At 42.5% G+C, this 18,924-nt stretch overlaps 1 protein-coding gene across 4 annotated transcripts in view; it reads right to left on the bottom strand.

Moving 5' to 3' along the window:
• The window catches only part of TMC5 (transmembrane channel like 5), a 70,386-nt gene that overhangs the window by 28,522 nt on the left and 22,940 nt on the right, over positions 1–18,924 (bottom strand). The window contains exons 3-7 of one of the 4 annotated variants that reach the window (XM_015067207.3): positions 16,664–16,833; positions 11,921–12,010; positions 6,629–6,728; positions 3,696–3,783; positions 2,990–3,238 (exon numbers count right to left, since the gene is read on the bottom strand). In XM_015067207.3, coding sequence (XP_014922693.3) covers positions 2,990–3,238; positions 3,696–3,783; positions 6,629–6,728; positions 11,921–12,010; positions 16,664–16,833 — 697 coding nt within the window. Of the gene's footprint in view, positions 1–2,989; positions 3,239–3,695; positions 3,784–6,628; positions 6,729–8,881; positions 11,864–11,920; positions 12,011–16,663; positions 16,834–18,924 lie in introns of those variants that run through there. The other 3 variants (XM_053213199.1, XM_053213200.1, XM_015067209.3) reach the window with 3 other exon arrangements.

Here is an 18,924-nt window from a genome sequence, read left to right as displayed (position 1 = left end):
ACCACCTGAACCCAGTGACCAAGCAAAGCATGACAAAAACCAGGACAGCCAACCATGATGGGCCTCTGTCATCTTAACATGATCATGTTAAGTATTATAGTCAAACATGTTTGATATGAAACAAATCAAGCTGTTAGGTCTAAATTGCAATTTATAGGAAATACGGGCCAGAGGAACAAGTCAGAGAGACTATAAGGAAATAATTGATTCCACAAGGTAGAATGTTGGAGTTTGTATGACAACTGTCCTGGTTTCTGCAACAAGCCAATGTCAAGAAAAGAGAGGGCTGTGTCTGGAGAGATCATTCTTTTTTTCTTATTTTTTATTTAAAAAAAATTTTTTTAATGTTTTTATTTATTTTTGAGACAGAGAGAGACAGAGCATGAGCAGGGGAGGGGCAGAGACAGAGGGAGACACAGAATCTGAAGCAGGCTCCAGGCTCCAGGCTCCGAGCTGTCAGCACAGAGCCTGATGCGGGGCTCAAACTCATGGACTGTAAGATCATGACCTGAACTGAAGTTGGCTGCTTAACTGACTGAGCCACCCAGGCGCCCCTGGAGAGATCATTCTAGATTAATTGCAAATTCAGAGAAAAAGCAACTGAATGCAAACTGGGGCTTTAATTGGATCCTGGTCTGAACAAACAAGCTATGAAAGACATTTTGGGGACCACTGGGAAGATTTGAATATAGTCTGGATTTTTAATGATATTTTTAATTTTGCTAGGTGTGATAACTGCAGAAAGTGTCCTTATTTTGCAAAGATGCATGTTGAAGAAATTTGGAGTAAAATGTCCTAATGTCTTTAATTTACTGTGAAATACTTCCAAAAAATAGTAAGATAAAACAATGTGGCTAAACGTTAACAATTTAGAAACCTGCATAGTAGGCATATGAGTGTTCATTTACTACTCTTTATTTCCTGTATGTTTGAAATTTTTCATAATAAAATGTTACATATATACAAATATAAAAAATATAGATCAGGGTGCCTGGGGGGCTCAGTTAAACGTCCAACTCTTGATCTCAGCTCAGGTCATGATCTCACGGTTCATGGGTTCGAGCCCTGCATCCAGCTCTGTGTTGACAGCATGGAGCCTTGCTTGGGATTCTCTCTCTCTCTGCCCCTCACCTGCTTGTGCTTTATCTCAAAATAAGTAAATAAACTTTAAAAAATAAAGCCCTAGGGGCACCTGGATGGCTCAGTCGGTTAAGCGTCTGATTTCGTCTCAGGTCATGATCTCGCAGTTTTTGAGTTCGAGCCCGGCATCAGGTTTTGTGCTGACAGCTCAGAGCCTGGAGCCTGCTTCAGATTCTGTGTCTCGCTCTCTCTCTCTGCCCCTCCCCTGATCATGCTCTGTGTCTCTCTGTCTCTCAATTATAAGTAAATGTTAAAAAAATTTTTTTTAAATAAAAATAAAAACAAAGCCCTAAAAAATAAGTTAATTAAATTAAAAATATACATCACAACAAGGAGAATGAAAATAAATGAGGAAGAAATTTACATAATAATAATTCTCACTTAATGCACTTAACACAAGGGAGAATTTTTAACAGAAAAAGAAATTTAAAAAGATAAATGGGAGAACTTGATTTTGAACATTCTACTTCAAGAGTCGGCAAATTTTTTCTGTGAAGAGCTAGATAATAAATATCTGGCTTGGTAGCTATAGCAACAACTCCACTCGGCCACCGTAGCAAGAAGGCATCACAGACACCTAAACAAATGGATGTGACCGAGTTCCAGAAGGACTTCATTTATGGACACAAATTTGAATTTCACGTATAATTTTCATGTTTCACAAAATGTCATCCCTGTTTTGATTTTTTTTCAACCATTTAAAAATGTAGAAACCAATCTTAGTTCATTGGCTGTACAAAACTAGGTGGCAGGCCAGATTTGGCCCCAGCTATAGTTTGTCAGTCCCTGGTCTACAGAATGCTAGTGGCAGAAATCTCTTCTAGAAGGTACATCACAAGGCAAGGGCTATAAGTGTCGATAGGGAGATGGGTAAACAAATTATAGCTGCTGTTAAAAAGAATACTATGGACTGGGACGCCTGGGTGGCTCAGTCGGTTAAGTGTCCGACTTTCGCTCAGGTCATGATCTCACAACTAGTGAGTTCGAGCCCTGAGTCTAGCTCTGCGCTGACAGCTCAGAGCCTGGAGCCTGCTCCGGATTCTGTGTCTCGCTCTCTTCTACCCCTCCCCCACTCACGCTCTCTCTGTCAAAAATAAATAAATATTTAAAAATTTTTAAAAAAAGTACTGTGGATCTATATAGATGCTCAAGATACATAGTAAAACAAAAAAATGTTGCAAAAACCTGTAGTATCCTGTTCTCTTTAGGAAAGAAGAAGGAAGAAAAACAGTGGACAAAGATAGGCTCTAAGCTAGGCCATTAGACAAGGGAAGACTAATGTGGACCTTCACCTAATTTTCTCTCTTTTACAGTAGCAACTTTTCCCCCCTCTGTCTCTGCCCCTCCCCTGCTCTCTCTGTCTCTCAAAAATAAATAAACATTTTTCAAAAAATTTACAGTAGGAACTTTTCAAAAGGAGCATTGTATTTTGTACAAAGAAAAAGAAAAAAGAAAAAAAGGTAGCTCTACGAACACCAATATGACATATCCACCACAGAGCAGATGAAAGAAAGTGAGTCATAGGTGGTATATGTGAATAATTCATCTTTTGTTAAAAAACAAAAGAAAGTGGAAACAGAAGAAAGGGATGTATACGTACATGTATACACGTGTCCGTGTGTGCACAGAAAAGGAGACGGTGAACAACACAAACTATTAATATGATTACCTCTAGAGACAGAAAGTCTCCTGTGTTGTGTATATGTTACTTTTAGGGGAAAAAAGAAACACATTTCAAAGTCCCACTTTCCCTATCAGTTGACCCCCAGGCAAAACGAGGGGTCTGGAAGGTACGTCTGGGGGTTTCTGAGGTGGTGGATTTCCAGGTGGGGGGAAATGGAGAACTTACCGCCCCGGTGAAAAATTCCAATCCGGTGAATTGGAGGGTGTTCTTTTCAGGCACAGTAAACTGAGGAATGATGATGAAGCTGAAGGTCACGATGAACGAGAAAATGTTGAACTTCAAAAGCCACCTCAGAAAGTTAAAATAGGAGAGGACGCTTGTTCCAAACTTGCCTCCAATGACCTTGAATGTCTTCTGCCATAGGCTGATGTAACTGAGCAGTTCTGACAGGCTGTTCTTAGATCTACGGTAAGCCTGGGGTAGGGGCACAAAGCATGTGGTAGACAGTCACTCAACAAACCCCTATGAGCAGGTCCCATCCTAGCAAAAACGGCCACTATTTCCAGAGCGTTATAACGTGCCAGGCATGCGCTCAGCGTGTTTGCAAATGTTATCTCATTTAATCTGACAGGCCACTCTTCCCGGTGAGTGCTATTATTCTCCTGTATTATTCTCCTATATCCCAGGTTTGCTGTTGAAGGTGACGTTCACAATAGCTATGCTGTCCAAATAACTCAGCAACCTCTCATACACCTTTGCATGCCCACCTGGTTTCTCTGCACCTAGACCAACCCAATTTCTATGGCTTTCAATGAAACAGCCCTGAATTTTGGTTCCTCTTCCCCTTGGGTACCTTTCATCCCACTCTGCAAGGGGTACCTTTTTACCCCTTATCATGCCCATTTTGTTGACTGCAATAAAGGCCTCTTACCTGTGAAACGGAGTTCAGACACTGAGCACAGCAGTTGAACTCAAGGATACGGTGGGATTGCTTACTTTTCTCTTTGTCAACCATTTTCCTGTGGGGAATGCCAGAAGAAAGGGAGAGATACCAATGCCGTAATCGCTGCATTCCCCAAATATTTACTGAGTGTCTATGGTGTACTAGGCACAACCCAGGTAGTGAGACAAAGAGAATGATTTCCCTGCCTCATGGAGAAGATATCCTAGTTGGAAGGGAAAGACAATAAAGAAACAGTGATTTATACTATGGAAAGAAAAAGGGAAATAGAACAGGATAAGGCGATGGGAAATACTGGGATGGGGACTGTGTTATAATTTGAAATAGCATGATATTTGAGCAAAATCTTGAAGGAGGGGAGGGATTAGTTGTATGGATAAGGGACTGCTCCGTGGCAGAGGGAACAGCCAACATGAGACCCCCAAAGAGGCCAGGATGGCTGGAATGGAAACAGCAGGGGGAAGGGCAGAGGGTACGAGTGATAACTGTTGCAGGGGGAGGTGGAAGGGTCCTATAAGTCATCACCCTTGAGTGGTTCTCAACCTAGGGAGATTTTGCCCCCAAGGAACAATTTGGCAAAGTCTGGAGACATTTTTGATTGTCAAAAATCTAGGGGAGAGAGATTTGCTATGACCTCTAGTGGGTAGAGACCAGAGATGTGCTAAACCCCCTACAATAAACTGGACAGTCCCCCACAACAGAGAATGATCCATCCTCCAATATCAGGCATACTGGGGTTGAAAAATCCTGCTGTAAAGTCTTTGGGGCCCTCACAAGGCCCTTATTCCATGACAGAGGCAGGCATGCAGAGTTTGAAATGGAAGACTGTAGGGGCGCCTGGGTGGCTCAGTCAGTTAAGTATCTGACTTCGGCTCAGGTCATGACCTCAAGGTTGGTGAGTTCAAGCCCCATGCTAGGCTCTCTGCTGTCAGTGCAGAGCCTCCTTTGGATCCTCGGTCTCCCTCTCTCTCTGCCCCTCCCCTGCTTGTGTGTGCACACATGCACACTCTCTCTCTCAAAAATAAAATAAAAACATTAGAAATGGAAGAGTGTTTTTAAAAGATCCAGCCACAGTTGGCATCTTTACCTTTCCATGAATTCACCGCAGCTACTTTGCTCTGGTCCTTTCCTGGTTTTCTTTATACACCCAAATGTCCATCCCCACACCATCATCTCCACAGCCTGGTCCACATGGCCTCCTGCTTTGCCCAGGCAGCCTGTATCACTCCAGCTAGTCCTGTCACTGCATTCTCCTCTACCTTGACTTGGCCTGATTTCCTCTTTCTCATGTGTACGTTTCTTGTTGACAAATTCATCTCCACTGTCAGACTTTGCAAGTTATCTTTGCAACACCAGAACAAATGCATTATTGACTTATTTATTAGCAATTGTTGCATCCACTCTCCTAGTTTCTGCCAAGATGACAAGTTGCAAAAGAAAAAGGCCGTGGGGCACCTGGGTGGCTCAGTCGGTTAAGCAGGCGACATCAGCTCAGGTCACAAACGTGAGTTTGAGCCCCACGTTGGGCTCTGTGCTGACAGCGCAGAGCCTGCTTCCGATCCTCTGTCTCCTTCTCTCTCTCTCTCTGCCCCTCTCCGGCTCACATACTCTTTCTCTCTCTTAAAAATAAACATAAAAAAAAAGAAAAAGTCTGAAGAACAGTAAATGTGAAGTAGTCTGAAGCCTAAAACAGCCCTCACTCTTTCACTCTTGTTTTTTTTTTAATTCTTAGCCTTAGGAAGCTTTTGAGGTCTCCTCCTCCTCCTCCTTCTTTTTGTAAACTTTGCATTTTAGAGTAATTCAAGATTTGTAGAAAAGTTGAAAAAACTACAGAAAATTCCTATATGCTACTTACCATTTTCTCCTATTAACATCTTACATTTCCGTCATAGTTTGTCAAAATTAGAAACCAATGTTAGCATACTACAATTACCTAAACTTCACATGATTCTGATTTCACTCATTCTTCCATGAATGCTGTGTTCTATTCCAGGATCCCATGCCACATTGCATTTAGTTGTCATGTCTCTTTAGGATCCTCTAGTCTGCTTGATTTGGCTCAGGTCATGATCCCAGGATCATGGGATCAAACCCCAAGTCAGGCTCCATGCTGAGCGTGGAGCCTGCTGAAGATTCTCTCTCTCCTTCTGCCCCTCCCCCACTCATGCTCACTCTAAAATAAAAAAAATTAAAAATTTTTGAAATTAAAAAAAAGAATCCTCTAGTCTCTGACAATTTTTCAGACTTTTTTTTTTTTAAGTTTACTTATTTACTTTGAGAGACAAAGAGAGATGGGGAAGGGCAGAGAGAGAGAGAGAATTCCAAGCAGACTCCACAGTGTGGAGCCCGATGCAGGGGCTCAGGCTCATGAACGATGAGATCATGACCTGAGTCGAAATGTAGAGTCAGATGCTTAATTGACTGAGCCACCGGGGTGCCCCAGACTTCCCTTATTTTTAATGACCTTGACAATTTTGAGGCATACTGGTCAGGTATTTTGCAGAATGTCCCTCTATTAGGGGTTGCCTGATTTTTTCCTCTGGTGACACTGGGGTTACAGTCTTTAGGAGAGAATACCACAGAGGGAATGTGCTCTTCTGACCACATATCTCTGGCAATGCTAACCTTGATCGCCTGGCTGAAGGGGAGTGTAAACTAGACCTCATCACTGGAACGTTTCTCTTCCTTGCTTTTCATACTCCACCCTTTCAAAGCACATCACTAAGCATAGCCTGCTCTCCTGCTGAGAGGACAGAGGAGTATCTATACAGATTATTTGAATTCTTCTGTAGCAAGACTGTTCTTTCTCTTGAATTTATTTCTTATCTTTCTGAGATGGGGCAAAAGTAGAAGACTGAGGTTCACATGAAATCTGGGAAAGAAGAAAAGCTTTGGGTCCATACTTAAGGTTCCTTTTCTCTTCCATGGTTCTTGGCTGACTCCTGATGGCTTTAATTCTGTCTCTAGAGGTCATTGGTATCAAAGATGCGATTAACTTTTGTCCTGTGGAGGAAAATAAATGGAGTTTCAGTCTGTTTCTTTCACAGAATTATCAGCATTTCAAAAGATAGCACTGAACTTAGAGCATGTTTTTATAAGGGCATAAGGAAAGAATATATGGACTCAATGATCTCAAAAGCCGGAAATGAAAACAAAATGGCAACATGGTATATTTCTCAAAGTCAAAGCAAATGATAATGTTTGCATGCAACATTTGATATTTTCCTTTTTTTCAATGACAAGAAATATCCAATGAAGCCAACAAGCCCCTGCACATCTGGTCAGGCTCACTGTCCTCCCTCACTTGATTGCCTGCACCATTTTCTCTTGACCCCTGTACTCTAGGCCCCGGCATCTTATTTACATTAAAAAATTTTTTTTAATGTTTATTCATTTTTGAGAGAGAGAGAGCACAAGAGCAGGGAGAGGGGCAGAGAGGGGGGGGGGGAGGGAGACACAGAATGTGAAGCAGGCTCCAGGCTCCGAGCTGTCAGCACAGAGCCTGATGCGGGGCCCAGGCTCATGGACCTAGAGATCATGACCTGAGCCAGAGTCAGACGCTTAATGGACTGAGCATTATCTTCTTTACATTTCTTGACTGTTGTCATATATGCTCTTCTGCCTCCTGGAACGAGTCCCCCATCTTCTCAGTATCATCAGATACTGCTGGCCATCTACCCAAGTTATCTCTCCTTTTTAAAAGAATACTGATTTTGTTTGGGCATCTACCCCCTCTTTCCCAAGGCCCTGAGCTTCTGCAGGGTGGGACCCATCTTCAGGCATGAGTCCCATGAATCCAAACTGATTGATGCAGGTGAATGATTGAGGCATGAGCATGTAACAAGATGTTGGCCAATGTTCTGCGATGCATGGTCTGCTGAGGAGTTTCTTGGAAAAGGCTTCTTCCTTCTCAAAAAAGAAAAAACAAAAACAAGAAAAAGACAGATTCTTCTTCCTCTGGATGTTGTTGTGGCCACACGTGAAGCCTGGAACTGCTGTCACCATCTTGTAACAATGAGGAAGCCAGTTGGGGGACTACCACTGGGGTAACAACAGAATGGTCTGGCTCCCTGGTTGAGTTATGGAGCTGGAACTCCACAATTGACCTAGCTGGGGTGAAAAGGAAATCCCCAAAAGAGGGCCACCAACTCGCTCTGCTGAAAACAAGGAATTTGTGTCTCTCCTGAGAGGGATGGGGGGCTAGACAGAGAGGAAGAAAGGACTAGGAGGAGGAGGAAAGAAGACAGTGATGTGGGGAGACAGCAGCATGAGAGGAGACACCCCAGTCTTCAATAAAGGGGCTAAACCCACAAAATGCTTTAGTGAGAATGGATTTTTCCCCTCTTAGAAATCACTGACAATGCCTGGACTTCATGACTGGAGCATTATGAGATGAAACAGACACAAGCAGCTGAGAAACCACTGTTTGGCCTCAGGAGCAGAAAGGCAGGGAGACAGTATCAGCTAAGACCTGGTGTCATGGCGGACTTGGCAATAAGGGCCATCCTATGTTGCCAAATCCAGGGTGGGGAGGAAATGGACTAAAGCAGGACAGCAGTTAAGGCATCAGGCCAGACAGACCTGTATTTGGGCCCTGGTTCTGCCAGGTCATTTAATTCCTCATCAAGCAAATGGAAGCGACAAATGTGCCAGCCTCAAAGTGTGGGGAATAAGTAAAACTAAATTTGATAAAAAAAAAAAAGGAAGTGCTTGGCAGACTGCCAGGCACAGAAAGTGAGCTTGGGGGCGGGGGGTGGGGGGCTGCCTGAGTGGCTCAGTCAGTTGAGCGTCTGACTTCAGCTTATGCCATGGTCTTGCAGTTCTTGAGTTCGAGTCCCACATTGGGCTTGTTGCTGTCTGCACGGAGCCAGCTTCGGATCCTCTGTTCCCCTCTCTCTGCTTCTCCCCCACTTGTGCTCTCTCAAAAATAAGTAAACTTTAAAAAAAATAAGAAGAAAGAAAATGAGCTTGGTCATGGTAAACTCCTTTTTAGGTGTTAGGTGCTCCCAAAGTGACCCCTTCCTGGGTCCATCCGTAGCGTGCTTAGATCATCCACCCAACTTCAACCTATTTCATGTCTTAAAAGTAAAAAACCTTGTGGACAGCTTGGAGGCCTTCCTCATGCCTTTCCTAACTCCTTTCCCCCAGTGTCTCACCACCTTGAATGTTTTCATGTGAAGTGTCTATGCCCACACTTCCTGGGCTACGATGAAGGGTCTGAAGAAATGATTCATTCAAAGATGTGGAAAACCTCAACAACTGCTTGCTCTTTTTGTCATCTGGGTTGCCAAAACTCTGAGAGTCTGTCATATCGATGTCAGAAATGGATGAGACCATACTGAAGCTCGAGTTCACTGGTGTCTTTTCTGGAACAACCCGAGATGGAACATTCTCTGCCTCGACAATGATTTCATTCAGTTGGTCATCAGAAAACATCTCTTGCCTCCTCCAAGGCTTGTTCTCCCCTGGAGTGGCCTTCCAGAGACCTCATAGAGCAGTCACACTGACATCGTCAGGAGCCACCAGGAAAAATGATGATGATCACAGAGGGATGCCCCATTCACACTTTTTAAAAGACAAGGATGAGATTGCCAAAGCCAGTCCTACACAAATCGTAACATAACTCCCTACATCTGCACAGAGGGGTCTCCTCATAAAGAGGTGTGTTTTCCTGTAGGACCTCTGTCTTGGTAACTAGGTAAGAAATTGGAAACAGAATCCTTCATTAAAGACAATAGCGTTCTAGAAACAGAAGGCAGAGATTCTTCTAAGTGACTCATAATCAAAGGGCAAGATTTTCCTTTTTTAATTTGGTGCCCCGGCCTAAAACTTATATTTTATATGTATATAATTTTACCTGCCTATATAAATCCAGACAGGTTTACAGTAATACAATTAATGGGGCATCTGGGTGGCTCAGTCATTTGAGTGTCTGACTCTTGATTTCTGCTCAGGTTGTGGAATTGAGCCCTGTGTGGGGCTCTGTGCTGAGCATGGAGCCTGCTTGGGATTCTCTCTTTCTCTCTCTCTGCCCCTCTCCCCTGCTCATGCATGCACTCTCTCTCAAAAAAAAAGTTTATAGTAATATAATTATTATCTCCTGACTGCCTTGGGTAGCCAACCCTGCCATTTGTCTGCCTCCTCATATCCGCCCTCCATTTTTCCCATACCCCCAGAAGCCACCTTTCCTGTGTAGGCACTGTGCTCAGTTAAAATTCTCCTGGCTTCCTTTGTGGTTAAAGATGGACTTGTAACCCCATTCTGGCCAGTGAGTCATAGAGCTCCAGGAATGCTTTTCAAAAGGTGACAGTCTGCCTAGTTTCACCTTTCACCTTTCACCATTTTTCCTTCTTCCTCACCAGAGGCCACCATTTTGAAAACAAGAGGACAAATGCTCACCTGAGAAGGATGGTGGAGAAAGAAGGTATAGAAAGAGCTCAGTCCTTGAGAGCATCCTGACAGAGCTGCCACACAAACTGTGAACCCCTCCCCTCCACACTTCTTGTTACATGAAAAAAAAAAAATTGCTAAGCCGTGCTATGTCAGAACAAGGCACTTGAACACGATTTCTACCCAATAGACCTGATTTGGAAATCACCTCGGCCAAGTTGTTTATTTAATAGTTGGGGAAACTGAGGTGCACAAAAATGAGTTGACCCCCCACCCTGACTGCCGTCTTCATCACACTTTCATTAAATGACAGAATTGGACCTGAACTCTATTCCTCCTCCCCACCAATGATAATTAACAGTAAGAATACCTGCCATTACTGTAGGCCCAGTACTTAAAATAGAGTACATAATTTAATTTTCATAATCACCCTATGCAGTATATACAACGATAAACCCCTTTTATAGCTACGAAAACTGAAGCCCAAAGATGTAATTTGCCTAAGGTTACAAAACAAGCAAGTAGGAGAACTGAAGGTCAAACCCAGGTCCATCTAGACCCAAAGCAGGGCGTCTTAATCACTTCGCCCTGGCCCCTTCCTGTAACAAGATGCTGATGTATCATTTATTCGTTTATAAATAAATGAACATTTGTGAGTACCTACCACATGCTGGGTGCTTCCTGGGTGCAAAGCATAACCCATCAAAGTGATGCTTTATCAGGAGGCTGTCCACCAACTAATTGTATGTGGTTTGAGAATCCAAACCAATGCAAAGCAAAATAATGAAGAAAACCAGATTCATCTTTGGGTCCTCTATTTCTTTAATTCTCTCTGCCTTCTGGGACTCTTCTTTTACCAGAGGCCCCAACCTCAGGCTGGCTAGAAAGAGCAGGCCAGTGAAGTTAGAAGCTATTCCTTTTCCCCAGTAGTTAAAGTCATTTTCTGCTCTAGTGGGAACCAAATGGAGAGTGTGATTGTCTATACCTCCATGGTTTTCCTCCCAAGTAGCCATACTCAATCCTCGAAGATATACCCCTCCTTGAGAAGGCTCCTAAAGAATGACGCCAAATGCTGCCATACAGGATAGGGTGCCAGAAGGTGAGACATGGTTTTAGGTCATGAGGTCCCTGAATTCACATTATTGTACATCCCATCGGTCTGTTTACTCCTTGTTGTTCATAGATTTGCCTCTTAGCATTCCCTGGCCTCTCTCTTCTTTTGTTTCCTTTTAGTTTCTCAGTCTCTGCCTCTGATCAGACCTTCATCACTGCACACAGTGATCCTTACAGAGCTTCCTAACCGATTTCATAGCATTCTGTCTTTCCCCAGTCCTACTGCTCCTACACTCTAGCATCATATATAATTATATGATTATTCAGAAAAATTTTGATCAATGCAGACTCAGAGGCCCTTGTTCCTGTAACTCATTCACCAATTAACTCGACAAATAGCTCTGAGCATTTACTATACGCCAAGCTCTATACTAGGTCCTGGAAGGTAATTCTACCTTCAATTCTTTGTTTCTTCCCTGTCCTTCCCACCACACAAGCTGGTACATACACTTTGGGCCCATGTGAGTTGGGTTTCTGTCACATGAAATCAGAAGAGTCCTGATGAAGGTACCTTGATATCCAGGAGAGGAAAAAGTCTGCATATCTAAAAGGAAACCCTGTTATAGTAAATTAAGCAAATACTGCATCAGTTGCCACACCAGTGGCCAAAGGGAAATGGCGATGTCTGTATTGTCTTGAACACACTCCTCTCTAAGGTTGATTTTTTTGGTTACTACTCACGTAAGCCTTACCTTGGGGTGACTTGTGCCAGTCACATCCAGACAATGGTGGGTTTCCATAAACTGGACGGGGGTTACTTTCACCCACAGAAGCAGGGTTCACTGGAATGAAGGGGCAAGAGACATCACCAATTAATCCCACCACACTAGATATTACTGAGTAGGATGGTCAGTAAGACCTCAACCTTGACCTCGAGATCCTGACAGACTAACGATTGAGTGCTTGGGTGGAAAAGACGACATAAATATGGAATCGATGCTGTTAAGTACAAACAGCTTTGATCAGTGGTTCTCATTTAAGTACAAGCCATGGTTAAAAATACTTGTTACAATGGAATATTACTCAGCCATAAAAATGAATGAAATCTTGCTATTTGCAACAACATGGATGGATCTAGAGGGTATAAAGCTAAGCGAAATAAGTCAGGCAGAGAAAGACAAATACTGTATGGTTCTACTCATATGCAGAATGAATTTAAGAAAGAAACAAACGAGTAAAGGATAATAAGAGAGGGAGAGACAAACGAAAAAAGAGACTCTTAACTTTACAGAACTGATGGTTACCAGGGGCGGGGGGGGGGGGGGGGGGCGCAGGGGGCAGGTGAAACAGGTGATGGGGATTAAGAGTACAACTATCACAATGAGCACTGAGTCATGTATAGAATTGCTGAATCACTATATTATACACCTGAAACTAATAATAACACTATATGTTAACTACAGTGGAATTAAAATTTTAAACTTGATAAAACTTTTAAAAATTATTACACTAAGATCCAAGACATACCTACACATATATGACCGAAAAATAAGTTTCACTAAACAATACTTTGCTGGACTACATAAAAGGCTCTCCAGTACATTCTCATTCCAGTCCATTCTTTTTCATTTCATTTTTCAGGATTAACTTCACAACTTGTTAATGGGTTACAACTCAAGAGTTTGAAAAGTCCTTGTCTGGGGGGTTGGGACAAACGGACAGAGCAGAGGGTGTTTAGGGCACTGAAATTATTCTATATGATACTGTAATGGTGACATGTGTCATTATACATTTGTCCAAACTCAGAATTTACAGTGCCAAGAGTGAACTCTGATATAAACTGTGGACTCGAGGAGATAATCATGTGTCGTAGGTTCATCAGTTTTAAGACATGTACCACTCTGGTGGCAGATGTTGATAATGGGTGAAGTCTATGCACGTCAGGGAAAGCAGTTGTATGGGAAATCTCTGTACCTTACCCTCAATCTTACTGCGAACGTAAAACTGCTCTAAGAAAAATTAAGACACAAAAATGAAACAAACAAACTTGTCCAGATAATCACAGAAGTTCTTTCTATTTCTAGCATTTTATGATGAGGCATGAACAGATTTGAAATATGACATGATTTTCTTTTTATTTTTTTTTAATGTTTATTTACTTATTTTGAGAGAGAGACTGAGCAGGAGGAGGGGCAGAGAGAGAGGAAGAGAGAGAGAATCCAAGCAGGCTCTGTGCTGTCAGCACAGAGCCCAATGCGGGGCTCGAACCCACAAATCATGAGACCATGATCTGAGACAAAATCAAGAGTTAGATGCTTAACCGACTGAGCCACCCAGGCATCCCTATGGCATGATTTTCTTAAGGACCAAGTCTACTCTCAGCATCTACACGACAGTGTCATATTTCAGGATATTTTTGTTCAACCCACAGTAAACATTACAAGATAAACTCAACAGAGAAAATGGAACACATTTTGATGTGAACAATGCACAAAATTACATTTCAGGAAGTTCTGAACTTTTCCTGGGGATCAATGCCCAGCTTTGTTTCCAGTTGATGCCCTCAGGCATGTTACCTAACCTCTCTGAGCTTCAATATCATGGTCTTTAAAACAGGAATTTTGATGGGCCCTTCACATAGCATTGTTGAGGGAACTGAATCAGTTAACACATGTAATGTGCTTAAAGTAATGCTGAGACATACCAAACTATACGTGTGTGTGTATGCATGTATATATATATATATATAGTAACTGTTGTAGTAGATCAACTGTTGTTCAGCAAATATTACACCACCACCACCCCTGGACAACACCATTGAAGTCGGGCTTGGTCATGTGAATTTTATCTATGGAACAGGGTAGAAATGAAGGTGTGCCAGTTCCAACTGAAAACCTTGGAGATGTTGTGTTGTCTTTGCTCACCACTTTGAGCACTTCCAGCTTGTGCCATGGGACAACAGTGCCCCCAGGTGGCTCCCTGGTCCAAGAAGGGCACTAGGTTGTAGATACAGAATCCATGACCTGGAGTCAAGCACAGCCTAGTTCAATCAAACTCAAAGCAAACCCGCAGATGTGTGAGCAAGAAATATATGTTTCTTTATTGTACAACACTGTTTTCTTTTCAGGTGTTTGTTATGCAGCATTACTGTGGCAATAGCTAACTGATACATCCCTTACCATTACTGCTACTATTAATTCAGTTTGCACTGCTTAAGCACCTACTGTGACCAGGCAACATGACACTAGGAAAATCACCTAGAGCCTTAAAGAATACATAGATGAAGATCCTGAGTCTATCAGGATGGCACAGTACAGGGCAGGTGATTGCTAAGGGCTACAATCTTGGTCCTACAAAGGAGTTCAGAAAACGAAGTCACACTTGACTACTTTAAAAATTTTTTTTTAAACATGAGTGGTCAGGAATCTTTTCGCATTTGCCTTGATCCTAACCAGTAGTAATATAGGATAAGTAAGAGTCAGGTTTTGGGTTAGAGAGACTGGCTCAATTTAGCAGCTGGGTGATCTTGCATTGAGCCTCTGAACCTCAGTTTTCCCTCTTCGCTCAGTTTTCCCATCTATAAACAGGGAGATCAGTAGTGGCTATGTGAAATTTGGTTGTTCAGATTTAAACAAGACAATGAAAGTAGAGTGTTTCGCAGAGTCTTCAGGACATAGAAAACATTCAAAAGCTGCTTGTCGTTATTAACTACACTTGCTTTGGGGTAGGGCTGTGTTTCTAAATCTTTTTCATTATTGGCCCCCTAAGACTCCCTAAGGAGTCTATTTGGACATCTCTTCCCCCATTGCCCTGTCCCATGACATTTTAATACTACAGATATACTGTGTATCTGCTTATATATGTATATCGGTGCTTTATACATAAAAAGAGGAAGACTTTTCTGGCCTTTCAAGAATAAATTTTACCCCCCTGGGATTTATATCGTCTTCCTCCACCCCATTGAGAACGCATGGCATTCTGCATGGCATAAAGGTTTGGAATAGCCCAAATGAATGTTTTCTATGCAAACGTGTAACAGTCCAAGTTTCTCACCAATGCATGACAATGCATCCCATCCCCTCCTCTCTGCCAGCTTCAAACTCTTCCCCATCACCCTCTGAGGTGTAAGCAATTCTCCATCTGCACCAACCAGCACTTGGGCCCCCCATTCTGTTCTTGGCTGACACTCCTTCCCTTTTCAGGCCCCCATCGGCTCTAGATTTCTATAACATTGACTCGTGTAATGACCTTGCTTCTTTCACAAGACAGCAAGTCCCTATTCCTCCTGAAAGATAAGAAATTTAGAGTTTCCTTTGCTTCCCAGAGCTATACCTTTACACATAGCAGATTCTGAGGGTTTGCATAGGCTGCTTGCTAATTTTGTGTGTGTGTAGTCTTGACAAGATGGTGTCACCCACCTACTTATGCTTTAAGTAACTTGAGGACAGAGCTGCCTCTTCGTCCCTTTGCCCCCCCAGTAGGTTCTGAATACCCAAGTGATGACTGTCTGAATAGTTTAGGATGTGCTAAACTAAAGCTGGCCAGTGACAGCCACATAAACTAAATCTAGCCCACAAGTGATTTTGTTTGCCCAGTTCAGTGCTTTAATTTTTTTTTTAAATTTTTTGGAGCATGTAAAAATTGGGATGTTTCACATAAAAATGCAGATTTCTTGGTGTGCTTGGGTAGCTCAGCTGGTTAAGTGTCTGACTCTTGGTGTTCATGTCATGATCTCATGATTCGTGAGATCAAGTCCCATGTTGGGCTCTGTGCTGACAGCATGGAGACTGCTTAGGATTCTTTCTCCATCTCTCTCTCTCTGCCCCTCCCCTGCTTGCACTATCTCTATCTCTCTCAAAATAAGTAAATAAACATTTTTTTAAAAAAACAGATTTCTTGCCTCTTTAGAAATATCTGAGGATTGGGGCACCTGGGCGGCTCAGTCAGTTGAGTATGTGACTTCGGCTCAGGTCATGATCTCATGGTTCTTTAGTTTGAGGCCCACATCGGGCTCTGTGCTGACAGCTCACAGCCTGGAGCCTGCTTCAGATGGTGCCTCCCTCTCTCTCAGCCCCTCCTCCACTTGTGCTGTCTCTGTCTCTGTCTCTCAAAAACAAACATTAAAAAATTTTTAAAAAGAAAAATCAATAATTATAAAAAAAAAAAAAAAAAGAAACATCTGAGGATTTAGCCATACTGAGCCTGCATTCCTGCATAACCCCAATGGGCCAAATCTGAACATCAGTCACCTCATGTAGGCACCGGGTGTACACACCCCCATTTTTCATAACCCCTAACCAGCCTGCTTTGACAAGTGATGATACTGCTGGTCTTCTCTAGACTCTTAGTGTTCAACCTTTGTATGGTGGGTGTTTGAAGGCAGGGGAGGGAGAAACCAATTCTTCTCTTCCTGGAACTCTTTAATGACTGCTCCCTTAAGTCCACCGATTTTGCTTTCTTCTCAGGACATGATCTTCATCTCAACAAATGCTTACCACAGCCACTGCCAGGAGCCCCGGGCACAGAGTCATATGGCTTTGCCGTCTCCATGGATTTCATTGCAATGCTTTCAGGGTAATCATCATTCTTTCTCCCAAGGATGCCCGAGGGGCTATCACCCCTACGACGAAATGAGGGCTGGATTGAAGATGTTCTGCTGAACACCCTGAAATCCCAAAATGATGGATCAATATTCATCTAGTAGCATAGTAAGGACAGTCCTCCATTCATCATCTGTCCACCCATTCATTCATTCCACAAATGCTTACTGAATGCCAACCACGTGTTAGGCAGGGTCTAGGGGGTGAGAACACAAAGATAAAAACATGGGCTGTCTACCCTCAAGGAACTCTCAATCCAATCTGGTAGAGCTTCTTAGATACAGCTAAGCAATTATAATACAGGTAGTAACTGGTGAGTACCAGAAGACAGGCCCAGGGAGTTCAGAGGAAAGAGAAAAGAACTCTGGCTGGCAGTTTGGAGGGATATCTACAAGGAAAGAAACATCCCAGGTAGGACTAGAAGATAAATTCATACATAAAGAGTTAGAAGGAGGGAATTCCAAGGATGAAGAACAGCATAGATAAAAGTGGGAGACGATAAACAAAAGTGTTGAATATATACAGGGAACACTACAAAAATTCATTAATCTGGAGCAATGTTCTAAATGTTACGCACATGCCACTTCCCAGGCCCCAGCCCAAACAATGACATCAGAAGGTCTGAAGGTTGGACCCAGGCATCTGTATTATTTTTAAAGTTCCCCAGGTAATAGGGTGATTCTAAGGTTCAGTCCAGGTCAAGAACCACTGTACTAGAGGTAGGGAGGGGTTAGGGGAGGTGGGGAGATGGGAGGAAGTCAGTCAGGCAGGTCTTTGGCTGGCACATTAGACCAGTGCATCCTCCTTCTTAAAAGTTTGCATAAGCAAAGCAATGTGGTCGTTCTCCCAAAGCTTATGGAGAACATGGAAGAGCAGAAACAAAGGAGTCAAAGTATCAGAGGTATATTTTGGAATGATGAATCAGGCAGTGGCGGGGATAAGACCAAGGAGGCCATTTTGGGTTTTGTTTTTTAAATGTTTTATTTATTTGTGAGTAAGACAGCATGAGTGGGGGAGGGGCAGAGAGAGGGGGACAGAGATCGGAAGTCGGCTTTGCGCTAACACCAGTGAGCTGGATGTGGGGCGCAAATTACTTCACTAGCCGAGAGATCATGACCCGAGCTGAAGTCGGAAGCTCAACCGACTGAGCCTCCCAGGTGCTACCAAGAAGCCCCTTTTGATCTGGTTCTATTAATCGTCCTATTTACATCTTGAAGACATTGTGACCCTGCTGAGCACCCAAATCTTATATCCTTATTCCTCAAGATAAATACAAGCATTAGTTTTTGTTGTATTTATAAACATTACTAGTAGAACTAGTACATGCCAAATTAGACTCCTAAGGTTAAATTTTCACAGGGTAAAAATTTGTATAGAGTAAAAATAACCTGACTATACAATCACATCTTGTTGGCAACAGGAACTTAACCCAGAAAAAAAAGTCAGATTTGGTAGAACTAAGTCATCCAAACTAACACTGTCAATGTCCAGAGCTGGTACCTAATAAAATTTGTCAATGACCAAAAATTGCTAGAAGATTAAAACGATTTTTGACAAAATTTAAATCTACAGAATCTGAGCCAGGAAAAATGGGACTTAGTGTTTTAGAACGAGCTTAAAGAAATACCAACAATGGGGAGAAACTATGATTGATAAAATCTGATGAAAACAACACCAATGCAGAAGATCAATATGCCAAATCTGCCATAAACATAAAAAATGATCAAACAATAATTTTAGAGTAAAATAAAAATGAAAGTAGAAAAAAATCAGGAGTGGCCGAACCAACTTGAATTAAAAAAAAAAAAAAAAAAAAAAAAAACACAATTGAGGAAGTAAATTGACTTTGTGGAGTTAGACCTCCAAAAGATTTTCTTGGTTAAAATGCATTCCTATGCATATAATTCTGGTTAAAATGTTTGGGTTCATAACTATCAAGTCTTAACCCTAACTTTATTGGCAAAGTAGCAGAGTCAAAACAGTGAGAATCTAAATATCCTGTAGGGATTAGATGGGAAGAGGGAGAAGACTGGAGAGGGTGTTATCCAAGCAAGAGGTGATGAAAGATTATGTACAGGTGAGGGGTTGAAACCTCAGGCTGAAAGTCCATGCCCTGGTGAAAGCCCATGGCCCTGGTGAAAGTTCATGGCCCTATC

This window comes from Acinonyx jubatus, chromosome E3 (genome assembly GCF_027475565.1).
Source record: "Acinonyx jubatus isolate Ajub_Pintada_27869175 chromosome E3, VMU_Ajub_asm_v1.0, whole genome shotgun sequence".
Classification (NCBI taxonomy): Eukaryota; Metazoa; Chordata; class Mammalia; order Carnivora; family Felidae; genus Acinonyx; species Acinonyx jubatus.
This window is presented reverse-complemented; position numbering and strand designations above follow the sequence as displayed.